Source organism: Lontra canadensis, unplaced genomic scaffold (assembly GCF_010015895.1).
Source record: "Lontra canadensis isolate GAN:19392208 unplaced genomic scaffold, GSC_riverotter_1.0 scaffold13, whole genome shotgun sequence".
NCBI lineage: Eukaryota > Metazoa > Chordata > Mammalia > Carnivora > Mustelidae > Lontra > Lontra canadensis.
The window spans coordinates 28,627,672-28,648,963 of record NW_022631007.1 but is presented as its reverse complement, the minus strand read 5'-3'; the positions used below and the strand labels follow the sequence as shown (position 1 = coordinate 28,648,963).

Here is a 21,292-nt window from a genome sequence, read left to right as displayed (position 1 = left end):
TGTCTCAAATCAAATGGACACAGGAATTGTAGTGTATCATCCTTCAGCAGGCTGTCCTTTCCTCAGCTCTCAGCCCACCTCATCCAATTCCAGTAGGAGTTTCTGAGCTACCTGAGTCCCCTCGGTCACATCTATCATCATCTATCCACTCCTCTCCGGACTATAACATTCTCTACACCTTGAGCCAGCTGCCAAGTGGCACTCAGAAGAATTGTGTCTCTACCCTTGAAAATATGACACACTATAAGTCTTTAAATAAATTCCAAGTGCCCTCCTTAGAAGCAACAGACTATAACACACCACATTGCCAGGCACTGACTCTTAGGAATTAATTGGATTTACAAGATTCAGGCAACAATTATTAAACCAATTAAGTGACCAGGTTAATTGTGTATTTTAAAAATTATTATTATTTTTTTTATTTGGAACCAAACCAAAATGCCAAACTCAGTATGATATCTTTGAAAGAAGCATTCCTTTCTTTATTTTACATACTTGAGTTAAGATGATACTTAAAATCTTTATGTCAATTTTAGGAATATCCAACAATTGGACAACTCATTGATAAACTGGTGCAAAATAATGTGCTATTAATCTTTGCTGTAACCCAAGAACAAGTTCATTTATATGAGGTAAGCAAACACAATTTGGGGAATTCCTCTGGGGAGATTACTCGACATGAAACTTTAACATGAACTCTGAGTGTTTAATGCATGGAAGGCCATTAGAAAATCGTGAAAACTGACAAATATACTGGACACTTGGTAAAGTGGATTCAGTTACTGTTGGCAATTTAAATTACAAACCCAGGGGTACGATGGAGAGTGGGGGACAGATATGGTAGGCCAAGAAAGAAAGAATTCGAGAACAACATGGTAAGTTGTAAAGCACCAATGAATGGAGAGCACCTACCTAACAGAAATCAGTCTGTCTTCCCTTGAACTGTTCCATCTGACCAGGAGAGGGTTAGCAGAGAATGGGAGCAGAATTGACTTCAAAATTTCAGACAGCTATAGATCAGATGCATATACGTAGAGACACAATTTCAACCATTGAGAAGAAAGAAGTTGAAAGAAAAAACTTGTTAAATTGGGCCAAAATATATTTTCTCCTTCCTAGTAGCTGGATTTGCAGTTCGAGTTTGGAAACACCAGATGCAGAAAGGGAACTGTTTCCTTAGATAAGCTAATGTTCATAAACCACTGCCTAAACTATAAAATGCATATGCAAACACAAAAGGTTTCTGTGGTTTCATTCCAGCCCATGAAAACAGTATGTCAGAATACCATGAATCAAAGTAGTAGCAAATGATTTATTGCTAAAGGATGGTTTCACAGAGAAGTAAGGAATCTCCAGCCTGGCCCCAAGAAAATGTAGAGAAAATAAGTGTACGTTCAATTGTCTACATCTTCCTTCTATGCAGAAGCTTCAAATACTCCTAAGTTCAGAGTCTGATCTCACCTTCCTTTGAAAGGACCTCTTAACTCTCTTGGTGACTTCACAGAGCTCAGGAAACTCTGAGATTATTTCACAGAAGGATTTGATTAAATGCCACTCACTGTTGAGGACAGTATAGCCCATGAGCTTGCAATGGGTTTTGTAGAAAGGATCCAGGAGGAGATCCTATCTTGCATTTTTAATGAGAGGAGGGTATTGTACTCCAGGTGAGATTGCCTTCTGCTGAAAACCAAAAAAGTCCTTGGCAATCAAGCTGCATACTCAAGGCCTTTGTTCTACTCAGAGACCATGTGGGTTCACCTGATCTGGGCATTTTTTTTTTTTTTTAAGCTCTTTAGTATGTGATACTTGTTTCCAGTGGTTTTAAGTAGTAGAGCTGAAGTAAAGATTGTTAAAAAAAAATACCCCAAATACAATAGGGAGCCTATTCTGCCTTTGATCCTTAAGGCTATAGTGAAAGGACCCCAGGGGTCACAGCACCTCCTCCTCAGCTGGTTCCTGTTTAGAAAGGACAGGAGGGTTGCACAGAACTTTTCTTAAAGGGGAGTCTGGGAAATACGATTGATGATCATGAACATAGTCGTCCATAACTCACTTTGGTAATAGTCTTTAAGACTCACAACTCATTTACACGCCTCCTCAAAACTGCTATTAAAAAGACAGAAGAAGGTGAAAAATAACCACGTGGCAAAACAGAATCTGTCGGATTTAAGTTCGTTACTCTGATGGTTCCCCTGTTGCAAAGGAAATGATCATTTCCAAGGAAAACACCAGATTAGAGCCTGCCTCTAATGTAACAGCAGGACATTTATTTTGCCTGCCTACTAATCTCATTATGAGGCAAATTTATGTTCTGTCATGATCTGTGGTCTTTACCATCCAGGCTCCACTAAATTCAAAAGGACATTGTCAGGGAGCCACGCAGCAGACCAGGGCAGCAGCCCACTCTATGACTCTGATGCTTTCTTTCATCATTTTATCTCTATTTTGATAGACTCATCATTTCATCTGCATTAGTGGGGGCGGATGCGGCCGCCTGGTCTAAAAATAATAACAGCGACATTGCACTTCCCTGAAGGCTTCACACAGCATGAAAATGCTGATCTCTTGTTTTATTGATAATGAAAACTGAAAATAAACCAATAATGGCTTGTGTTGCATTTCCATTTAAATCTCTTAGAAGGAGCCCTATATGAGCAGGAGCCCCATGCAAACTGATGTTTGGATAGCTGGTGATAGAAGGAACATACCTACTAAAGAATCAGTGAAAAATAAAATCAGCAGTAGTATAAATAAAGCAGCTAAGTTGTTGGGTCTAATGGAAATTCCAGAAGGCAATTTGCTTGGCCCGGCTCTGTGTTGAGCACAGTTATGTGCATACACTCCAGGCAGGGGATGGCTCTTATTCAATGGTGGCCCCTCTTACAGCAAATACGATTTATGTCACCCATTCATAGAATGCACGAAAAATCACTGGTTTTGGTTTGGATTGGGTTTTTTGTTTTTGTTCTTTGAAGGGGGGGTTAACTTTGCTAAAGATGCTCTGGACTGTCCAGATATGTAGTATTGTTGTTCTTTGTGGTAACAAAGAAGAACGAACAATGGAAAGCATAAAGTAAGCAATTTTGCCGTCAGTTGACTATGACTGCAATGTGCACCCCAGACTCCAGCAAACAGATGATTTTGAACAAAGTTATTATTATGAATAGATGCCTGTTTGTCCAATTACAGGGTCCAAAAGATAATGATAGATAATAGACCGAGCAGTAGGTAGTATATTACATTCTAGTGCTAAACACCATTTTGAATCAGGATTCAATTACCCAAGCTTAAAAAAAAAAATTTATCTTCTCTGCTGCTTTCAAATGTGTACTGTTAATTTACATTAAGATAGTATCAGGCTGCTAAAGCCCAATTGTCTAATTTGACTAGTCTTTTCTTCCTAGTGAGATATTGAGATAAAAAGCAATTAAATTAGCTTTCTTAACTACGTTGTCAAATCATATTATTAATCACCTGGGATTTGTTGCAAGACTTTGAAAAATTCTAATCTTTCAAAATGTCTACATCTGGCTTGAAAAGATGAGTTTTGTGAAGTTAATAATGATAATTATTATATAACCTAGTATTTACAACATAATGTTGAAACTTTAGAAAGTAAACAAGACATTGGTAATGAACACCTCCAGTTTTGACGCTAATATCTATGACTGCTAATTGATGTCCCTATGGTTATTAGGACAGAGTGATGTATCTAAATCACAGGGACAGGGGACCCATGCTGGATTATTTTGTTATGTATTTTTATTTAAAATTTTTTGAAAGATTTTTTAATCAGAAATTAACATTTAAAAATGCTATGTTGCAAAGAATTTTTTTTTAAATTTTATTTTTTTATAAACATATAATATATTTTTCCCCCAGGGGTACAAGTCTGTGAATCGCCAGGTTTACACACTTCACCGCACTCACCATAGCACATACCCTCCCCAATGTCCATAATAACCCCACGCCCCCAACCCCCCTCCCCCCAGCAACCCTCAGTTTGTTTTGTGAGATTAAGAGTCACTTATGGTTTATCTCCCTTCCAATCCCTTCTTGCTTCATTTACTCTTCTCCTACCCCCTTAACCCCCATGCTGCATCTCCTCTCCCTCATATCAGGGAGATCATATGATAGTTGTCTTTCTCCGATTGACTTATTTCGCTAAGCATGATACCCTCTAGTTCCATCCACGTCGTCGCAAATGGCAAGATTTCATTTCTTTTGATGGCTGCATAGTATTCCATTGTGTATATATACCACATCTTCTTTATCCATTCGTCTGTTGATGGACATCTAGGTTCTTTCCATAGTTTGGCTATTGTAGACATTGCTGCTATAAACATTCGGGTGCACGTGCCCCTTCGGATCACTACGTTTGTATCTTTAGGGTAAATACCCAGCAGTGCAATTGCTGGGTCATAGGGTAGTTCTATTTTCAACATTTTGAGGAACCTCCATGCTGTTTTCCAGAGTGGTTGCACCAGCTTGCATTCCCACCAACAGTGTAGGAGGGTTCCCCTTTCTCCGCATCCTCGCCAGCATCTGTCATTTCCGGACTTGTTAATTTTAGCCATTCTGACTGGTGGGAGGTGGTATCTCATTGTGGTTTTGATTTGTATTTCCCTGATGCCGAGTGATATGGAGCACTTTTTCATGTGTCTGTTGGCCATCTGGATGTCTTCTTTGCAGAAATGTCTGTTCATGTCTTCTGCCCATTTCTTGATTGGATTATTTGTTCTTTGGGTGTTGAGTTTGCTAAGTTCTTTATAGATTCTGGACACTAGCCCTTTATCTGATATGTCGTTTGCAAATATCTTCTCCCATTCTGTCAGTTGTCTTTTGGTTTTGTGAACTGTTTCCTTTGCTGTGCAAAAGCTTTTGATCTTGATAAAATCCCAATAGTTCATTTTTGCCCTTGCTTCCCTTGCCTTTGGTGATGTTCCTAGGAAGATGTTGCTGCGGCTGAGGTCGAAGAGGTTGCTGCCTGTGTTCTCCTCAAGGATTTTGATGGATTCCTTTCTCACATTGAGGTCCTTCATCCATTTTGAGTCTATTTTCATGTGTGGTGTAAGGAAATGATCCAATTTCATTTTTCTGCATGTGGCTGTCCAATTTTCCCAACACCATTTATTGAAGAGGCTGTCTTTTTTCCATGGGACATTCTTTCCTGCTTTGTTGAAGATTAGTTGACCATAGAGTTGAGGGTCTATTTCTGGGCTCTCTATTCTGTTCCATTGATCTATGGGTCTGTTTTTGTGCCAGTACCATGCTGTCTTGATGATGACAGCTTTGTAGTAGAGCTTGAAGTCTGGAATTGTGATGCCACCAACTTTGGCTTTCTTTTTCAATATTCCTTTGGCTATTCGCGGTCTTTTCTGGTTCCATATAAATTTTAGGATTATTTGTTCCATTTCTTTGAAAAAAATGGATGGTACTTTGATAGGAATTGCATTAAATGTGTAGATTGCTTTAGGTAGCATAGACATTTTCACAATATTTATTCTTCCAATCCAGGAGCATGGAACATTTTTCCATTTCTTTGTGTCTTCCTCAATTTCTTTCATGAGTACTTTATAGTTTTCTGTGTATAGATTCTTAGTCTCTTTGGTTAGGTTTATTCCTAGGTATCTTATAGTTTTGGGTGCAATTGTAAATGGGATGGACTCCTTAATTTCTCTTTCTTCTGTCTTGTTGTTGGTGTAGAGAAATGCAACTGATTTCTGTGCATTGATTTTATATCCTGACACTTTACTGAATTCCTGTACCAGTTCTAGCAGTTTTGGAGTGGAGTCTTTTGGGTTTTCCACATATAGTATCATGTCATCTGCGAAGAGTGATAGTTTGACTTCTTCTTTGCCGATTTGGATGCCTTTAATTTCTTTTTGTTGTCTGATTGCTGAGGCTAGGACTTCTAGTACTATGTTGAATAGCAGTGGTGATAACGGACATCCCTGCCGTGTTCCTGACCTTAGCGGAAATGCTTTCAGTTTTTCTCCATTGAGAATGATATTTGCGATGGGTTTTTCATAGATGGCTTTGATAATATTGAGGTATGTGCCCTCTATCCCTACACTTTGAAGAGTTTTGATCAGGAAGGGATGCTGTACTTTGTCAAATGCTTTTTCAGCATCTATGGAGAGTATCATATGGTTCTTGTTCTTTCTTTTATTAATATGTTGTATCACGTTGATTGATTTGCGGATGTTGAACCAACCTTGCAGCCCTGGAATAAATCCCACTTGGTCGTGGTGAATAATCCTTTTAATGTACTGTTGAATCCTATTGGCTAGTATTTTGGTGAGAATTTTTGCATCTGTGTTCATCAAGGATATTGGTCTGTAGTTCTCTTTTTTGACGGGATCCTTGTCTGGTTTTGGGATCAAGGTGATGCTGGCCTCATAAAATGAGTTTGGAAGTTTTCCTTCCATTTCTATTTTTTGGAACAGTTTCAGGAAAATAGGAATTAGTTCTTCCTTAAATGTTTGGTAGAATTCCCCCGGGAAGCCGTCTGGCCCTGGGCTTTTGTTTATTTGGGGATTTTTGATGACTGTTTCAATCTCCTTACTGGTTATGCATCTGTTCAGGCTTTCTATCTCTTCCTGGTTCAGTTGTGGTAGTTTATATGTCTCTAGGAATGCATCCATTTCTTCCAGATTGTCAAATTTGTTGGCATAGAGTTGCTCATAATATGTTCTTATGATTGTCTGTATTTCTTTGGTGTTAGTTGTGATCTCTCCTCTTTCATTCATGATTTTATTTATTTGGGTCCTTTCTCTTTTCTTTTGGATAAGTCTGGCCAGGGGTTTATCACTCTTATTAATTCTTTCAAAGAACCAGCTCCTAGTTTCGTTGATTTGTTCTATTGTTTTTTTGGTTTCTATTTCATTGATTTCTGCTCTGATCTTTATGATTTCTCTTCTCCTGCTGGGTTTAGGGTTTCTTTCTTGTTCTTTCTCCAGCTCCTTTAGGTGTAGGGTTAGGTTGTGTACCTGACACCTTTCTTGTTTCTTGAGAAAGGCTTGTACCGCTATATATTTTCCTCTCAGGACTGCCTTTGTTGTGTCCCACAGATTTTGAACCATTGTATTTTCATTATCATTTGTTTCCATGAATTTTTTCAATTCTTCTCTAATTTCCTGGTTGACCCATTCATTCTTTAGAAGGATGCTGTTTAGTCTCCATGTATTTGGGTTCTTTCCAAATTTCCTCTTGTGATTGAGTTCTAGCTTCAGAGCATTGTGGTCTGAAAATATGCAGGGAATGATCCCAATTTTTTGATACCGGTTGAGACCTGATTTAGGACCGAGGATGTGATCTATTCTGGAGAATGTTCCATGGGCACTAGAGAAGAATGTGTATTCTGTTGCTTTGGGATGAAATGTTCTGAATATATCTGTGATATCCATCTGGTCCAGTGTGTCATTTAAGGCCTTTATTTCCTTGTTGATCTTTTGCTTCGATGATCTGTGCATTTCAGTGAGGGGAGTGTTAAAGTCCCCTACTATTATTGTATTATTGTTGATGTGTTTCTTTGATTTTGTTAGTAATTGGTTTATATAGTTGGCTGCTCCCACGTTAGGGGCATAGATATTTACAATTGTTAGATCTTCTTGATGGACAGATCCTTTGAGTATGATATAGTGTCCTTCCTCATCTCTTATTATAGTCTTTGGCTTAAAATCTAATTGATCTGATATAAGGATTGCCACTCCTGCTTTCTTCTGATGTCCATTAGAATGGTAAATTCTTTTCCACCCCCTCACTTTAAATCTGAAGGTGTCTTCGGTTTAAAATGAGTTTCTTGTAGGCAACATATAGATGGGTTTTGTTTTTTTATCCATTCTGATACCCTGTGTCTTTTGATTGGGGCAGTTAGCCCATTAACATTCAGGGTAACTATTGAGAGATATGAATTTAGTGCCATTGTATTGCCTGTAAGGTGACTGTTATTGTATATTGTTTCTGTTCCTTTCTGATCTACTACTTTTAGGCTCTCTCTTTGCTTAGAGGACCCCTTTCAATATTTCCTGTAGAGCTGGTTTGGTGTTTGCAAATTCTTTCAGTTTTTGTTTGTCCTGGAAGCTTTTAATCTCTCCTTCTATTTTCAATGATAGCCTAGCTGGATATAGTATTCTTGGCTGCATGTTTTTCTCGTTTAGTGTTCTGAATATATCATGCCAGCTCTTTCTGGCCTGCCAGGTCTCTGTGGATAAGTCTGATGCCAATCTAATATTTTTACCATTGTATGTTACAGACTTCTTTTCCTGGGCTGCTTTCAGGATTTTCTCTTTGTCACTAAGACTTGTAAATTTGACTATTAGGTGACGGGGTGTGAACCTATTCTTATTGATTTTGAGGGGGGTTCTCTGAACCTCCTGATTTTGATGCTTGTTCCCTTTGCCATATTGGGGAAATTCTCTCCAATAATTCTCTCCAATATACCTTCTTCTCCCCTCTCTCTTTCTTCTTCTTCTGGAATCCCAATTATTCTAATGTTGTTTCGTCTTATGGTGTCACTTATCTCTCGAATTCTGCCCTCTTGGTCCAGTAGCTGTTTGTCCCTCTTTTGCTCAGCTTCTTTATTCTCTGTCACTTGGTCTTCTATATCGCTAATTCTTTCTTCTGCCTCATTTATCCTAGCAGTGAGAGCCTCCATTTTTGATTGCACCTCATTAATAGCTTTTTTGATTTCAACTTGATTAGATTTTAGTTCTTTTATTTCTCCAGAAAGGGCTTTTATATCTCCCGAGAGTGTTTCTCTAATATCTTCCATGCCTTTTTTGAGCCCAGCTAGAACCTTGAGAATCGTCATTCTGAACTCTAGATCTGACATATTACCAATGTCTGTATTGATTAGGTCCCTAGCCTTTGGTACTGCCTCTTGTTCTTTTTTTTGTGGTGAATTTTTCCGCCTTGTCATTTTGTCCAGATAAGAGTATATGAAGGAACAAGTAAAATACTAAAAGGATGGCAACAACCCAAGGAAAATATGCTTTAGCCAAATCAGAAGAGATCCCAAATCGTGATGGGGGGGGAAGGGATATAAAGAGGTTCAGAAAGAAAAAAAGAAAAGAAAAAAAAAAGAAACAAATAAAAAGAAAACCAATAATGAAAAAATATAAAAAGGAAAATATATATATATATATATATATATATATTAGATAAACTAGTTAAAAAACATTAAAAATAAAAGGGTAGAAGTTAAAAAAATTTAGCAGAAGAAGAAAAAAAAATTGAAAAAGAAAAAAAAAATTAAATTAACCGCAAGGCTAAAGAATCATTGGGAGAAAGCCATGAGTTTCGTGCTTTGCTTTCTCCTCCTCTGGAATTCCGCTGCTCTCCTTGGTATTGAAACTGCACTCCTTGGTAGGTGAACTTGGTCCTGGCTGGGTTTCTTGTTGATCTTCTGGGGGAGGGGCCTGTTGTAGTGATTCTCAAGTGTCTTTGTCCCAGGCGGAGTTGCACCGCCCTTACCAGGGGCCGGGCTGAGTAATCCGCTCCGGTTTGCTTTCGGGAGCTTTTGTTCCCTGAGCGCTTTCTGTAGAGTCCGGAGGGCAGGAATGAAGATGGCGGCCTCCCAGTCTCCAGCCCGGAGGAGCCGAGAGTCAGGGGCCCCACTCCTCAGTGCGCCCTCAGAGAACATCGCCCAATTGCTCCCGTCACCCTGGCCTCCTGCCGCGCTCCGAGCTCACCGAGCCTGCGACCAGTTCAAGGTAACCCCAAGCTGAGAGTCACTCCTCGGCTCTGTCTCTGTAGCCGGCTTCCCTGTTCTAATAGCTGCAAGCTCTGTGACACTCAGACACCCCGATCCTTCTGTGACCCTGCGGGACCTGAGGCCACACTGGCCTCGCGTGGGCTTCACCCCGGTTAAGCCTCTGGAGCGATGTCCCTCAGCGGAACAGACTTTTAAAAGTCCTGATTTTGTGCTCCGTTGCTCTGCCACTTGCCGGGAGCCGGCCCCTCCCCCCGCAGTCTATCTTCCCGCCGCTTTGGATTCACTTCTCCGCCAGTCCTACCTTTCAGAAAGTGGTTGATTTTCTGTTTCTAGAATTGCTGTTCTTCTTCTCTTCGATCTCCCGTTGGATTTGTAGGTGTTTGCAATCTTTAGATAAGCTATCTAGCTGATCTCCCGCTACCAGAAGTAGTCCCAGCCTGCTACTTATCCGCCATCTTGACTCCTCCCCACCCCCATGCTGGTTTTAATACCACCAAAGGTCCTTTCCTCTGGAGGTGAAACACCCTCAATGATTGCCTGTTTGAGGAGAATGCTGGGTTTTGCTCATCTTTCGGTTTAGGCTATTTCTTGGTGTCAGTAGATTTTCATCTTTTGTCAAATTGGGTCAAAGTTTCTAAATAGTAACTTGGAGTTTTATGTGACAAATACCTGTCAAAGTTGAGGGACCCCATGTACAAGAGCAGGGAGAAGGGTGCCTGACCATTGCTACAATCTTCTGCAGTCCTGGCCGTCCCCTCCCCAACCCCTTCCACCTTGGACTCAGATGGCACCAGAGACAGAAACTCTCTGCCATTACCCTTGGGACCAACCTGTTGGATAAGCTTAAGAGCCTTCTTGCTCGGTTCGTAAAAGGAAAAACCCTGAACAAGTAACCCCATTTGACGATCACTGTTAGCTAAGAACAAGCATAAAGAGTAGCCACAACATGCTATGAGCCTGATGTTTTTGTGTGGTTTGTGAATATTATCTATCACATACAAGTTTCAATTTTTTTAGGAATCAAAAACTAACTTTTTTTTTCACCTCTTCTTTCCTTTTTTGCTCATCTTTTGAGCTTTTCACTGAAGCAAGAGAGTTGAAAGGAGAAAGAGAATTAGAGAGGGAGATAAAACAAAAATCGGACCCTTTAAAACAAAAATCGGACCCTTTTGCTGTCTGTTAGCCTGTTCTGTTATTGTTTTGTTTTATAATGTTTACTACCAGAAAAGATCAAAACAGTTTTGCTCTGATGAAAACCCCCTTTTCTCTGGCTTCAATTTTGACAAAATAAAAGGACTGGACCAGATGACCTCCAGCTTTAGTAGTCAGAGACTCTAAACCTGGTGGAGGTAAATCACCATGAATTCCAATGATCTACACACCAAGTTCAGGTAGCCAAAATATAGCTAATTTCAGGGCATGGACAAAAACGTTTATTCTATTACCCCCATCCTGTAACAAAGTATTCCAAATTTATGCTCTTAGTTGATATAAAATCATCTAAGAATAAAAAGAGAACTTCTGGATTATGAGAAATCCTCACAGAGTTAACAAATTACTCTTAAGTCAAGTGTAATGGAAAAGGATTTTGACTTCTCTTTAATTGATGGTATCTGGGAATAAAGACTGAGGAGAGCTAGCCTACGCTTTCCTCATTAATGAAAACAGAGGGAGGATTTGGAAATAAAACTCATGTCCTCATATTATCAGGGCAAAGTTGTTAGAAGCATTTTCCACACTAATTAATGAATCACAACCGTGAAAAGTCACCAGTAGTTATCCTGAGTTTACACATAGTACTTCTAAAGAACTCAAAGGCTCATAAATCAGAAAATAAACACACAGGGTAAAAAAAAATTAAAGATACAGATTTAAAGTAAGGTTTTAACGAGATGTCCTATTAGGCCGAACCTTAGACAAATATAAAATGGAACTTTTTAAAGTTATATTGATTTAAGTAATCTCTATACACAATGTGGGGCTCAAACTCCTGACCTTAAGATCAAGAGTCGCATGTTCTTCCCACTGAGCCAGACAGGTGCCCCCTAGAATAAAACTTCAAAACAAAGCCTAATTGTTTCAAAAATTTACACACCACCCAGAATGTCTAGCATATCTTTAGAACCAATATGTTATTGATAGCAGCCATTTATTCATTCATCGAATATTTCATGAGAACCTCCCTTGGACCAGGCCACACTTTCTAACTACAGAGGAGGGTAAGACTGAGTGACTGCCTTAAGAAGTCTCACAGAGCATTAACAGAATTGTAGACCAATAATTTGCCTAAAGAACAGGATGAGGGCATTTTAGAGGTTGTGTTCTGGACAGACATCCCAAGGTAGAGTTTTGCTGTGGGGTCAGAGTTTTCATATCTGTTAATTTTTCAGAGTTTTCATATCTGTCAGAGTTTTCATATCTGTCAATTTTTCTACTCACCATCTTTGTTAGGAGGGGCAGCAAATTAATTGCCTATTGTAAAACTAGCTTTGATGCTAACAGGATGATAGCATTGGACTAAGCCCTTCACTTTATAACAATGGAAACTGAGAGCCAAAGATGTCATGCAGCTATGACTATGAGAATAATAGGGATGGGATGGTCTGCTGAGGGCTTATTAGGTGGTAGCTTAGGGTTAAGTATTTTAACTCATTTTATCATTTAACCTGCATGTTATGGACGCAAAATAAACCCAAATAAAATAAAAAATAAAAATTAAACCAAATAAAATAAATTAAAATGAAATAAGTAATAAAAGAACTTAAAATAAAACAAGTCGCCTGTGAGAGCCAGGATTTGAACCAAGGCACGTTGAGTCTATAGTCTTCAATCACTGAGTTAAATTGCACTGGAACCTTGGCTGCTGTCCTGAAAGAGCCTGCCAATCCCTAACTACTAGACAACCAGAGAAGCAGCCTTGTAAACAAAGTAACCAACTATGAAAGTCAATGAGCAGTAAAAGCACAAAGACTAAGGGTAAAGCAGAGCAGTGTCACAGATGAAGAGAGGAGTACATAGAATTCTTAAAAATGGCAGAGTCCTTCAAAACCAGTGCACACTTCATCTCAGTCCTTGACTGTTTCTGTTAATTTAGATGAATACAGCAATTTTACAATTTGTGGACTTGAAAAAAAAGAGACATTGGGATTCTGACTTACGGGCTATTTAAGTTGAGTGGTAAGAACAGGTGACACAGCTAGGACATATCATGCCATTGGCCAACATATCCTCAACAGCTACTCTCTGTAGTAATCACCATCTGCAGTTCCAGCCAAAGGAGGAAAAGGGGGCACACGGTTCAACAAAGACTATAGGTTTTGTTATGATGCTACAGTTCAAATACACAGAAAGATAGATTCATATAACAACACCCACATGCCTACTACCCAACTGTCTCAAATCTTAACATTTTGCCACCATATTTGCTTCATATTTTTTAAGGAAATAAGACATTCCAAATATGGTTGCCTCCTGGGTACCTGTACAACGCTAGCCCTACCCTCCTCTTTTCTTCCATAGAATTAATCAATTCCCTGAACTTAGTGTTTATCATGCCCATGTTTATTTTCTTGTACCATAAAAAATCTATAGATCCATAAATAATTACATAATTTTGGCTTACAAGTTTAATTTCATGCTGTACCTATTATTTCTGCAATTTGCTTTTCAGCTCAATGTTATGTTTTTGGGGGTGGTTATAATGGTAAAATACACATAGCATAAAATTTACCATTTTAACCATGTTAACATATGCAGTGCTGTGACATTGAGTACATTCATACTGTGGTGCTTGATGTTATGTTTTTGAGGCTTATCCACAGAGATATGTGTACCTCTGGTGTACTCTGTTCCAATGCCATGCACAGTGTATTGAGTGTGTGCACTGCGGTATGCTCATTCTGCAACTGACAACATCAGATTGTTCCCAGTTGTGCAGCATTACAAAGGTTGTGGCCATGCACATCCTCACACATGTGTTCTCCATTGACGATCCATGTCTAGAACTCAAGTCCTTGGCTCACAGGAAATGGCATCTGCAATTCTCCTAAGTGTGTCCAAACTGCTTTCCAAAGTGTCTGCATCAATTAATCTACCAACTCTGTGGGAGTGTGGTCAAAAACAGGAAACAAAAAACACCACACACTTTAAGTTACTTTTTTTCCAATGACAAAATTAATCTATGTTAGTTGCCAAAAAAAGAACAGGGGGAAGGTGGATACAGAAAAGCACAAAGAAAATAAAGATCACTCATAAACTCACCACTTAGACACAGCTAACCATTCTTGACATTTTAAAATAACTCTTCTCTTTTTTTGCATGTATTTACATAGTTTAACATAATTGGCATCATACTATACATATTAAGTATATTCAGATTTTTTGAATGAATTTATACATTTATAGTCTTATAAAAGCATGAAAATTAAATTGTATTTAGTTGTATGTCAAACAATCACTTTTACTGACAAGAATCACATTAGATGAAATCAAGGGCATTCTACAGTATTCCAAATTTGTGGTTGCTGTACTTACAGGGTGTCTGCTTTAAAATAAAAGCAAACTTGCTCCCAGGCACCTGGGTAGCTTAGTCAGCTTAGTCGGTTAAGCCTCCAGCCTCTGACTCTTAGTTTTGGCTCAGGTCATGATCTCGTGGTTGTGGGATGGATCCCTACATTGGGCTCCAGCACTCAGCACTGAGTCTGCTTCAGATTCTTTCTCCCGCTCCCTGTCCCTCCCCTTCTGCCCCTCTCTCTCTGTGTGCCTGCCAGTGCTCCCTCTCTCAAATAAATAAATAAATAAAATCTTAAAAAGCAAAAACAAACAAACAAAAAAACACCTTGTTCCCCTCCCACCAGCAGCCCCAGAACATCCACAATTACTATATTTTTATATTAACTATGAGGTCGATTTTTCACATATTTGAATGACACTTAGTTATTTTTTATATATTCATGTAATAACCTTAATAGGACTAGCAAATTATTTCTAGTATTCTTTTTCTAATCCCCAAAAGTGCCCTTTTGATGAGGACTCCAACATCTGTGAAACAAATTGTTTCTTCAAAGGCACCCCTCTCTACCACAAAGTGCTCAAAGCTCTGTTAAGGGTTCCACTCTATGCTTTCTCAGAGCCTCAAAGAATTCTTACTTAACTCAGTTACCCATTTATACCCTGAAGCCTACCTACAGCAACACTTGGCCACTCTGTCCATGCCTGCAAGGTTGGCCCAAATTACAGTGATGCTTAAAGGAAGCTCACCTTGGCTTGGATCATCAGACAGGAGTTTAACTACAACCAAGCATTCTTCACATGGTGTAGCCTTTTACAGATTACATAGAGCATCAAGGTGCAAGGACAAGTTAAACTTACAGGCCCTGGGCATAGAAAAATTTGGGAGTATTGTGCATTTTAATTTTATGCCTAATGACCTAAAAGAGTCAAAAATATGCTATAAGAGGTAACTACTAATTACAATATAGTTCAATATTTTCTTGCCCTTGTGGTATTGAATCTTCAAAAAGGAGACAGAAAATTCTCAAAGGAGAATATTTTGTTGAGCTTGAACATTTTGGGCACATTTTATTCACTTATTCAGAAGTCCACATACTTTTTCTGTAAGGTTGCCAGATTTAGCACATAAAAATACAGTATATTCTATTTGAATTTCAAATAAACAAAAATAATTTTTCTTAGTATTATTATGTTCCATGACATATTTGAGACCCACACTAAAAACTTTGGAAATATTACTAAAATATGGAAAAGAATAGTGTGTGACAAAGGAAAAAATAAAAGAAGAGAGTGTAAGACTTTCTTCTATAGGCTTTTCAGGGAAGACCCCTTTTAAGAGGTGATTATAAGCAGCAACCTAAAGGTTGAGGAGTTTTCAAGAGGAGAAGGCACGTGCAAAGGCCCAAGGCAGCAAAGGACTCAGTGCTCAATGTGTTTGAGAAACTAAAAAAAGGCTAGTCAGCCTGATGTAAGCTAGGATAGAAGAAGATGCCGTGGAAAAGGTAGGCTACAGCTAGATACCTCAGTCTTAAAGGCCTAGAGAAGTAAGCATGGTGTTATTCCATGGGCATCATGCATTCCAAAACATCACTTTTTTTTCTTGATTAGAAAATAGATATCACAGGTACCTGACCAACTAAGGACCCCTTATGAATTATGGGTGTACAGGGTTTTTTATTTAATTTAATTTAATTTAATTTAATTTAATTAATTTATTTATTTATAGAGAGATTGAGAGCACGAGCAAGGGGAGGGGCAGAAGGGGAAGGAGAAAGGATCTGAAGCAGACTCCTCAACCAAGCACGGAGCCCAACGCAGGGCTCAATCCCATGACTCCAAGATAGTGACCTGAATCAAAACCAAGGCTTAATTGACAGAGCTACCCAGGCGCCCGTGGGTACATAGGTTTAAAAACATAGCAAATTTATTTTCCAGATTGTCACAACCCTTCCTGGAAGCATCCATTTGGCAACAAGAAGGGTGTGGACAGACTATTCTATAATGGATATTCTTAAACTTTGGTGCTCATTAAAATCACCTAGGAAGCTTTCTAAAAAATCCAGTACCCAGGCCAAACCCTGATCTGATTAATTCAGTATCTCTAAGGCTAAGACCCAGGTGTCATTGTTGCTTTTTTTCTTTTGTTTTGTTTGGTTTTGGTTTTGGTTTTGGTTTTAAGTTCCTCAGGTGTCTCGAATCACTGAGGGAGTTTATTAAAACACCAGCTCTGATTCAGGTATAGGATGGGGTCTGAGGTTTTGCATTTCAACTTTTTTTAAAAAGTTGAGGTATAATGGACATATTTCATTAGTTTTAGTTGTACAACAAATGATTCAGTATTTGTATACACTCAAAATGATCACCATGAAAATTTAATTAACATCCATCACCATACATACTTCTAAAAATGTTTTCTTGTGATGAGAACTTTCAAGATTTACTGTCTTAGGACCTTTCAAACATGTAATACAGTGTTGTTAACTGTAGTTGTCATGCTATACATTATATCCCCATGATTTATTTATTTTAAAACTGGAAGTTTTACTTTTTGACCCCCCCTTACCCATTTCATCCCCCCACCATCCCCTCTTTCCTCTGGAAACTATCAATATGTTCTCTGTATCTGTGAGCTTGGCATTTTTGTTAATTGTTTTATTTTGATTTAATTGAATCATATGGTATTTGTCTTTCTCTGTCAAACTTATTTTACTTAGATTTTACTTAGCATAATGCCTTCAAGGTCTAGCCATATTGCTGCAAATGCAAGATCTCTTTCTTTTTATAGCCAAGTAATATTCCACTGTGTGTGTGTGTGTGTGTGTGTGTGTGTGTGTGTACCACTCTTCTCTATCCATTCATCTATGGGTTGGCACTTAGGTTGTTTCCATATCTTGGTTATTATAAATAATCCTGTAGTAAACATGAAGGCGCATATATCTTTTTTGAATTAGTGTTTTCATTTTCTTTGAATAAACACCCAGAAGTGGAATTGCTGGATTATACGGTAGAAATAAACCCACACATATATACTCAATTAATTTACCACAAAGGAGGCAAAAATATACAATGTCCCTTCAAGTTCTCTTCAAGAAAGGATGTTGGGAAAACTGGACGGCCACCAGCAAAATAATGAAACCAGGCTACTGTCTTCCACTACACACAAAAGTTAACTCAAAATGGAATCAAGACTTAAATGTAAGACCTAAAGCTATAAAACTCCTAGAAGAAAACATAGGTGGTAAGCTCCTTGAGTTGGTCTTGGCAGTGATTTTTTGGATATGACTCTAAAAGCAAAGGCAACAAACAAAAACAAAACTAAACAAGTGGAACTACAACAAACTAAAAAGCTTCTGCACAAAAAAGGAAATGATCAACAAAATGAAAAGGCAACCTACTGAAAGAGAGAAAATATTTGCAAATCATATATCCAGTAAGGGGTTAATGTCTAAAATATATAAAGAATTCACACAAGTCAATAGCAAAACAAAAACAAAACCCCAAAGCCCTAAACAATCCAATTTTTTAAAAAATATTTTATTTATTTGACAGACAGAGATCACAAGTAGGCAGAGGTAGGCAGAGAGAGAAGGGGAAGCAGGCTCCCCACTGAGCAGAGAGCCTGATGTGGGGCTCCATCCCAGGACCCCTGTATCACAACCTGAGCCAAAGGCAGAGGCTTTAACCCACTGAGCCACCCAGGCGTCCCAACAATCCAATTAAAAAAAAATGGGCAGAAGACCTGAATAAACACTTCTCCAAAGACGTGCAGATGGCCAACAGGCACATGGAAAGATCCTTAACATCACTCATCATCAGAAAAATGCAAATCATAACCACAGTGAGATATCTGCTCACACCTGTTAGAATGGCTATCATTGAAAAGACAAGAAGTAACAAGTGTTGGTGAGGATGTGGAGGAAAGGGAACCCTCTTGCACTGTTGGTGGAAATGTAAATTGATTCAGCCACTAGGAAAGCCATATGGAGGGTCCTCAACAAGTTAAAAATGAGTTTTTGCATTTCTCACAATTTTCCAGATGCTGCTGCTGCTCCTGGCTAACCCACCACACTTGTAGTACCAAGGGCTGATACCCCTTTAGAAGTCCCTGTATATATTCCTGATTTCTCTTTGTTGGTCCCCTTCATCATGCTCCTCCTAGTCATCTTTCAAAGTTTTATTACCTGCCATTTGGTCTGCAAAGCACATAAGCTGCTACGGAACCCAACATTGCTTCCCATTTTAAAACAGCTCTGAAGCTTTGGGACTTGCGTTTGCCAGCAAAGGTCTGCAATCCCTCTCGAAGAGCAGGGTGATCTTATTAAGGGATGATCTGAAGTCTCCTCAGCAACAAATAGTCAGGGTAGCCTCTTTGTTCTCTAAGTCTCCGTTCTCCAATGCCTCTGTGTGCATTTGTTTGTCTCAGCACAGTCACGCACGGTGGGTCCATTTGTCTTCCCTTATCACTCTGTCACTGTTGCCGAGCACTCTCGTTCAGCTGCGTGCTACAGCTCCTTGGCTGACAAGATAATTACATCCCAGGGCAGACTGAGAGAAAGACAGGTAGTGCTCAAAAGTTCTGAAGCAGACTACCTAGTCATTGCTGGTGCAGACTTCAAGATCAAGCACCTGATCTAATTAGTACACTCCCTTTGCTGCCTGCCTGACTGTGGAATGCTGACAATTGAAAGCCTGAAGGCAAAGCAGATAGCATGCAACCCAGAGACAGACATTCATGCTACCTTGTGCCAGAAACAATTACATATTCTTTTTGGAATCTTGGGTGTCCTGGTAACACAGTCAAGCCTGGGGGTAAACTTTTGCATAATACTGGGAGTCCTGCATTTACCGATAATGAACAAGAGAAATGAGCAGAATAAAATCCCACAAGAATGAAAGACCTCACGGGAAGAAAACCTTCTGATTGCCTTTAGAAGGACTTATTTCAGCAAACCCAGCCCACCACTAGCTCTGGAAGAAGCATACTGCTCAACAAAGCAGAGCATCACCAGCAAAGAGCTGTTTTCCTTTGACCAGATAAATAGCACAATACGGTCCCCCCGGGACCAAAAAAAAAAAAAAAAAAAAAAAAATTTGCTTCTATGCTTTTGCTACTTGCTACATTTCTTTCAAGATGTAGCCTTTCCATTTGAAAGTGATTATAGCCACAACCCTTTTTCTTCCTTTCTTTTTGCTTCAGGTAAGAAAATGTTCTGGGGCACCTGGGTGGCTCAGTGGGTTAAGCCACTGCCTTTAACTCGGGTCATGATTCCAGAGTCCTGGGAATCATGAAAAAACACAGGGCTCCCTGTTCAGCAGGAAGCCTGCTTCTCCCTCTCCCACTCCTCCTACTTGTGTTCCCTCTCTCACTGTGTCTTTCTCTCTGTCAAATAAGTATATAAAATCTTAAAAAAATATATTTAAAGAAAATGTTCTATATTCTCTAACCCACTATATATCAATACAAGGCATTATTATTATAACTTTCTAATAAGCCTCACCCTTGATGGCAGTTGGCATTTGCTCCAGTTCCTGCCATGGCCCGTCAAGGGCCTGGGGGAGCAGAATGAGCACTAGCTTTGGAGTCAAGATCTGTTTCTAACCACTTATTAGCTCTGTGATCCTGCAAGGTACTCCCTTCTCCAACCAAAACCAAGGGTTTAAGGGTTAAACAAATCAAAAGAACCCTAGCAGACTGCAGGGGGTTGATTTGTATCCCCACAAAAGATATGTTGAAGTACTAACCCCTAGTACCTCAGAGTATGGTGTTATTTGGAAAAAGGGCAATGCAGATATCATTAGTTAAGATGTGGTTGTACTTGAGCAGGGTAGATCCTTAATCCAACATGAGTGGTGTGCTTATAAGGAGAGAAGAGGCCCAGAGCTGGAGACCTAGAAAAGAGAACACTATGTGAGGATGGAGGTAAAAACTCAAGGGAATGCATCTCCAAGCCCAGGACCATCAAGGACTGCCAGCAACCACCAGAAGCTAGGAAGAGGCGAGCACAGATTTCAGAGGAAGTGTACCCTGTTGACACCTTGATCTCGGACTTCTGGCTTCCAGAACTGTAAGATAACAAATTTCTGTTGGGTTAAGCCACCCACTTAGATATAGCAGCCCTGTGGACCTAATACATTCAGTGAATTTAGACTTACTTGTTAACATCTCTCAGGCTCACCGATGACATCACCACACCAGAACCATCATTGCCAGGCACTTTCCGTCAGTGGCCTGGCTAAGGGATCTGGTTCTGGAGCAGAGTAGAGAATGCCAGAGCAGATGAATCCAGCTCTTTCTAAGCTGGATGTCCTTGGGCAAGCGAACTAAATTTTCTGGGCTTCAATATCTTGGCAGTAAAACAGAGATAATAAAGGTACCTGAATAAAAGTGCTTGTGGGAAGAATGAAAGAGAGGGAACTACCAAGTACCACAAATCTTAACTCTAGTTCTTCTTTCCCAGATGATGGTGGGCTACAGGAGAGCTCCGGGCACATTTAGGACAATCCACATTATGGGCTCATTGTACCAGAACAAAGAACTATATGAAACTAAGGACCTAAAGAGCAAGGTTATCCTGTCCTATGAATTTCTGTTACTTCCCCAAGGCTGCCCAGAGTGCCCACAATAACAGATGCTCCAGAATCCCTGGGTTCCTGAGGATATAGGTGTCCAAAGGCAAGAGGTGCATGGGGAGGCCAGGAGGCTAGTGAGGACCTCTCCATCCCATTGTGAGGCCCCCTGAATTGGTGAATGGAGATCGTGAGGACCTGGTCCTGAAACCAGCTCCTAAAGATGGAGATTCAGAAAGAAGCAGGCTGTGCTGTGAGTGCTGAGGAGTTTGTCAGTGTTTAGTTCCCCTGGGTCCAACCCCAAGTAGAAGAAATCCAGGGAAGAACTGATTATTCCTTATTAGCCAAACACCTGAAAGATCTAAGACCCTTTAAGAATTACCTGTACTATCTCTAATTGTAGGTGACATCTTGATTACCAAAATCACCCTCTTGACAACAAGAATGAATGCCTCTCTATGCACTTGTTTGTCTCAAAGCAATCATACCTCATGG

The 21,292-nt window shown here is 39.5% G+C and overlaps 1 protein-coding gene across 5 annotated transcripts in view; it reads left to right on the top strand.

The window, feature by feature from the left end:
• Positions 1 to 21,292, top strand: part of ITGB6 (integrin subunit beta 6) — a 126,043-nt gene that overhangs the window by 65,412 nt on the left and 39,339 nt on the right. For all 5 annotated transcript variants that reach the window (XM_032857926.1, XM_032857925.1, XM_032857922.1 and 2 more), the window contains one exon: positions 537 to 632. In XM_032857926.1, the coding sequence (XP_032713817.1) occupies positions 537 to 632 (96 nt within the window). The remainder of the gene's footprint in view (positions 1 to 536; positions 633 to 21,292) is intronic.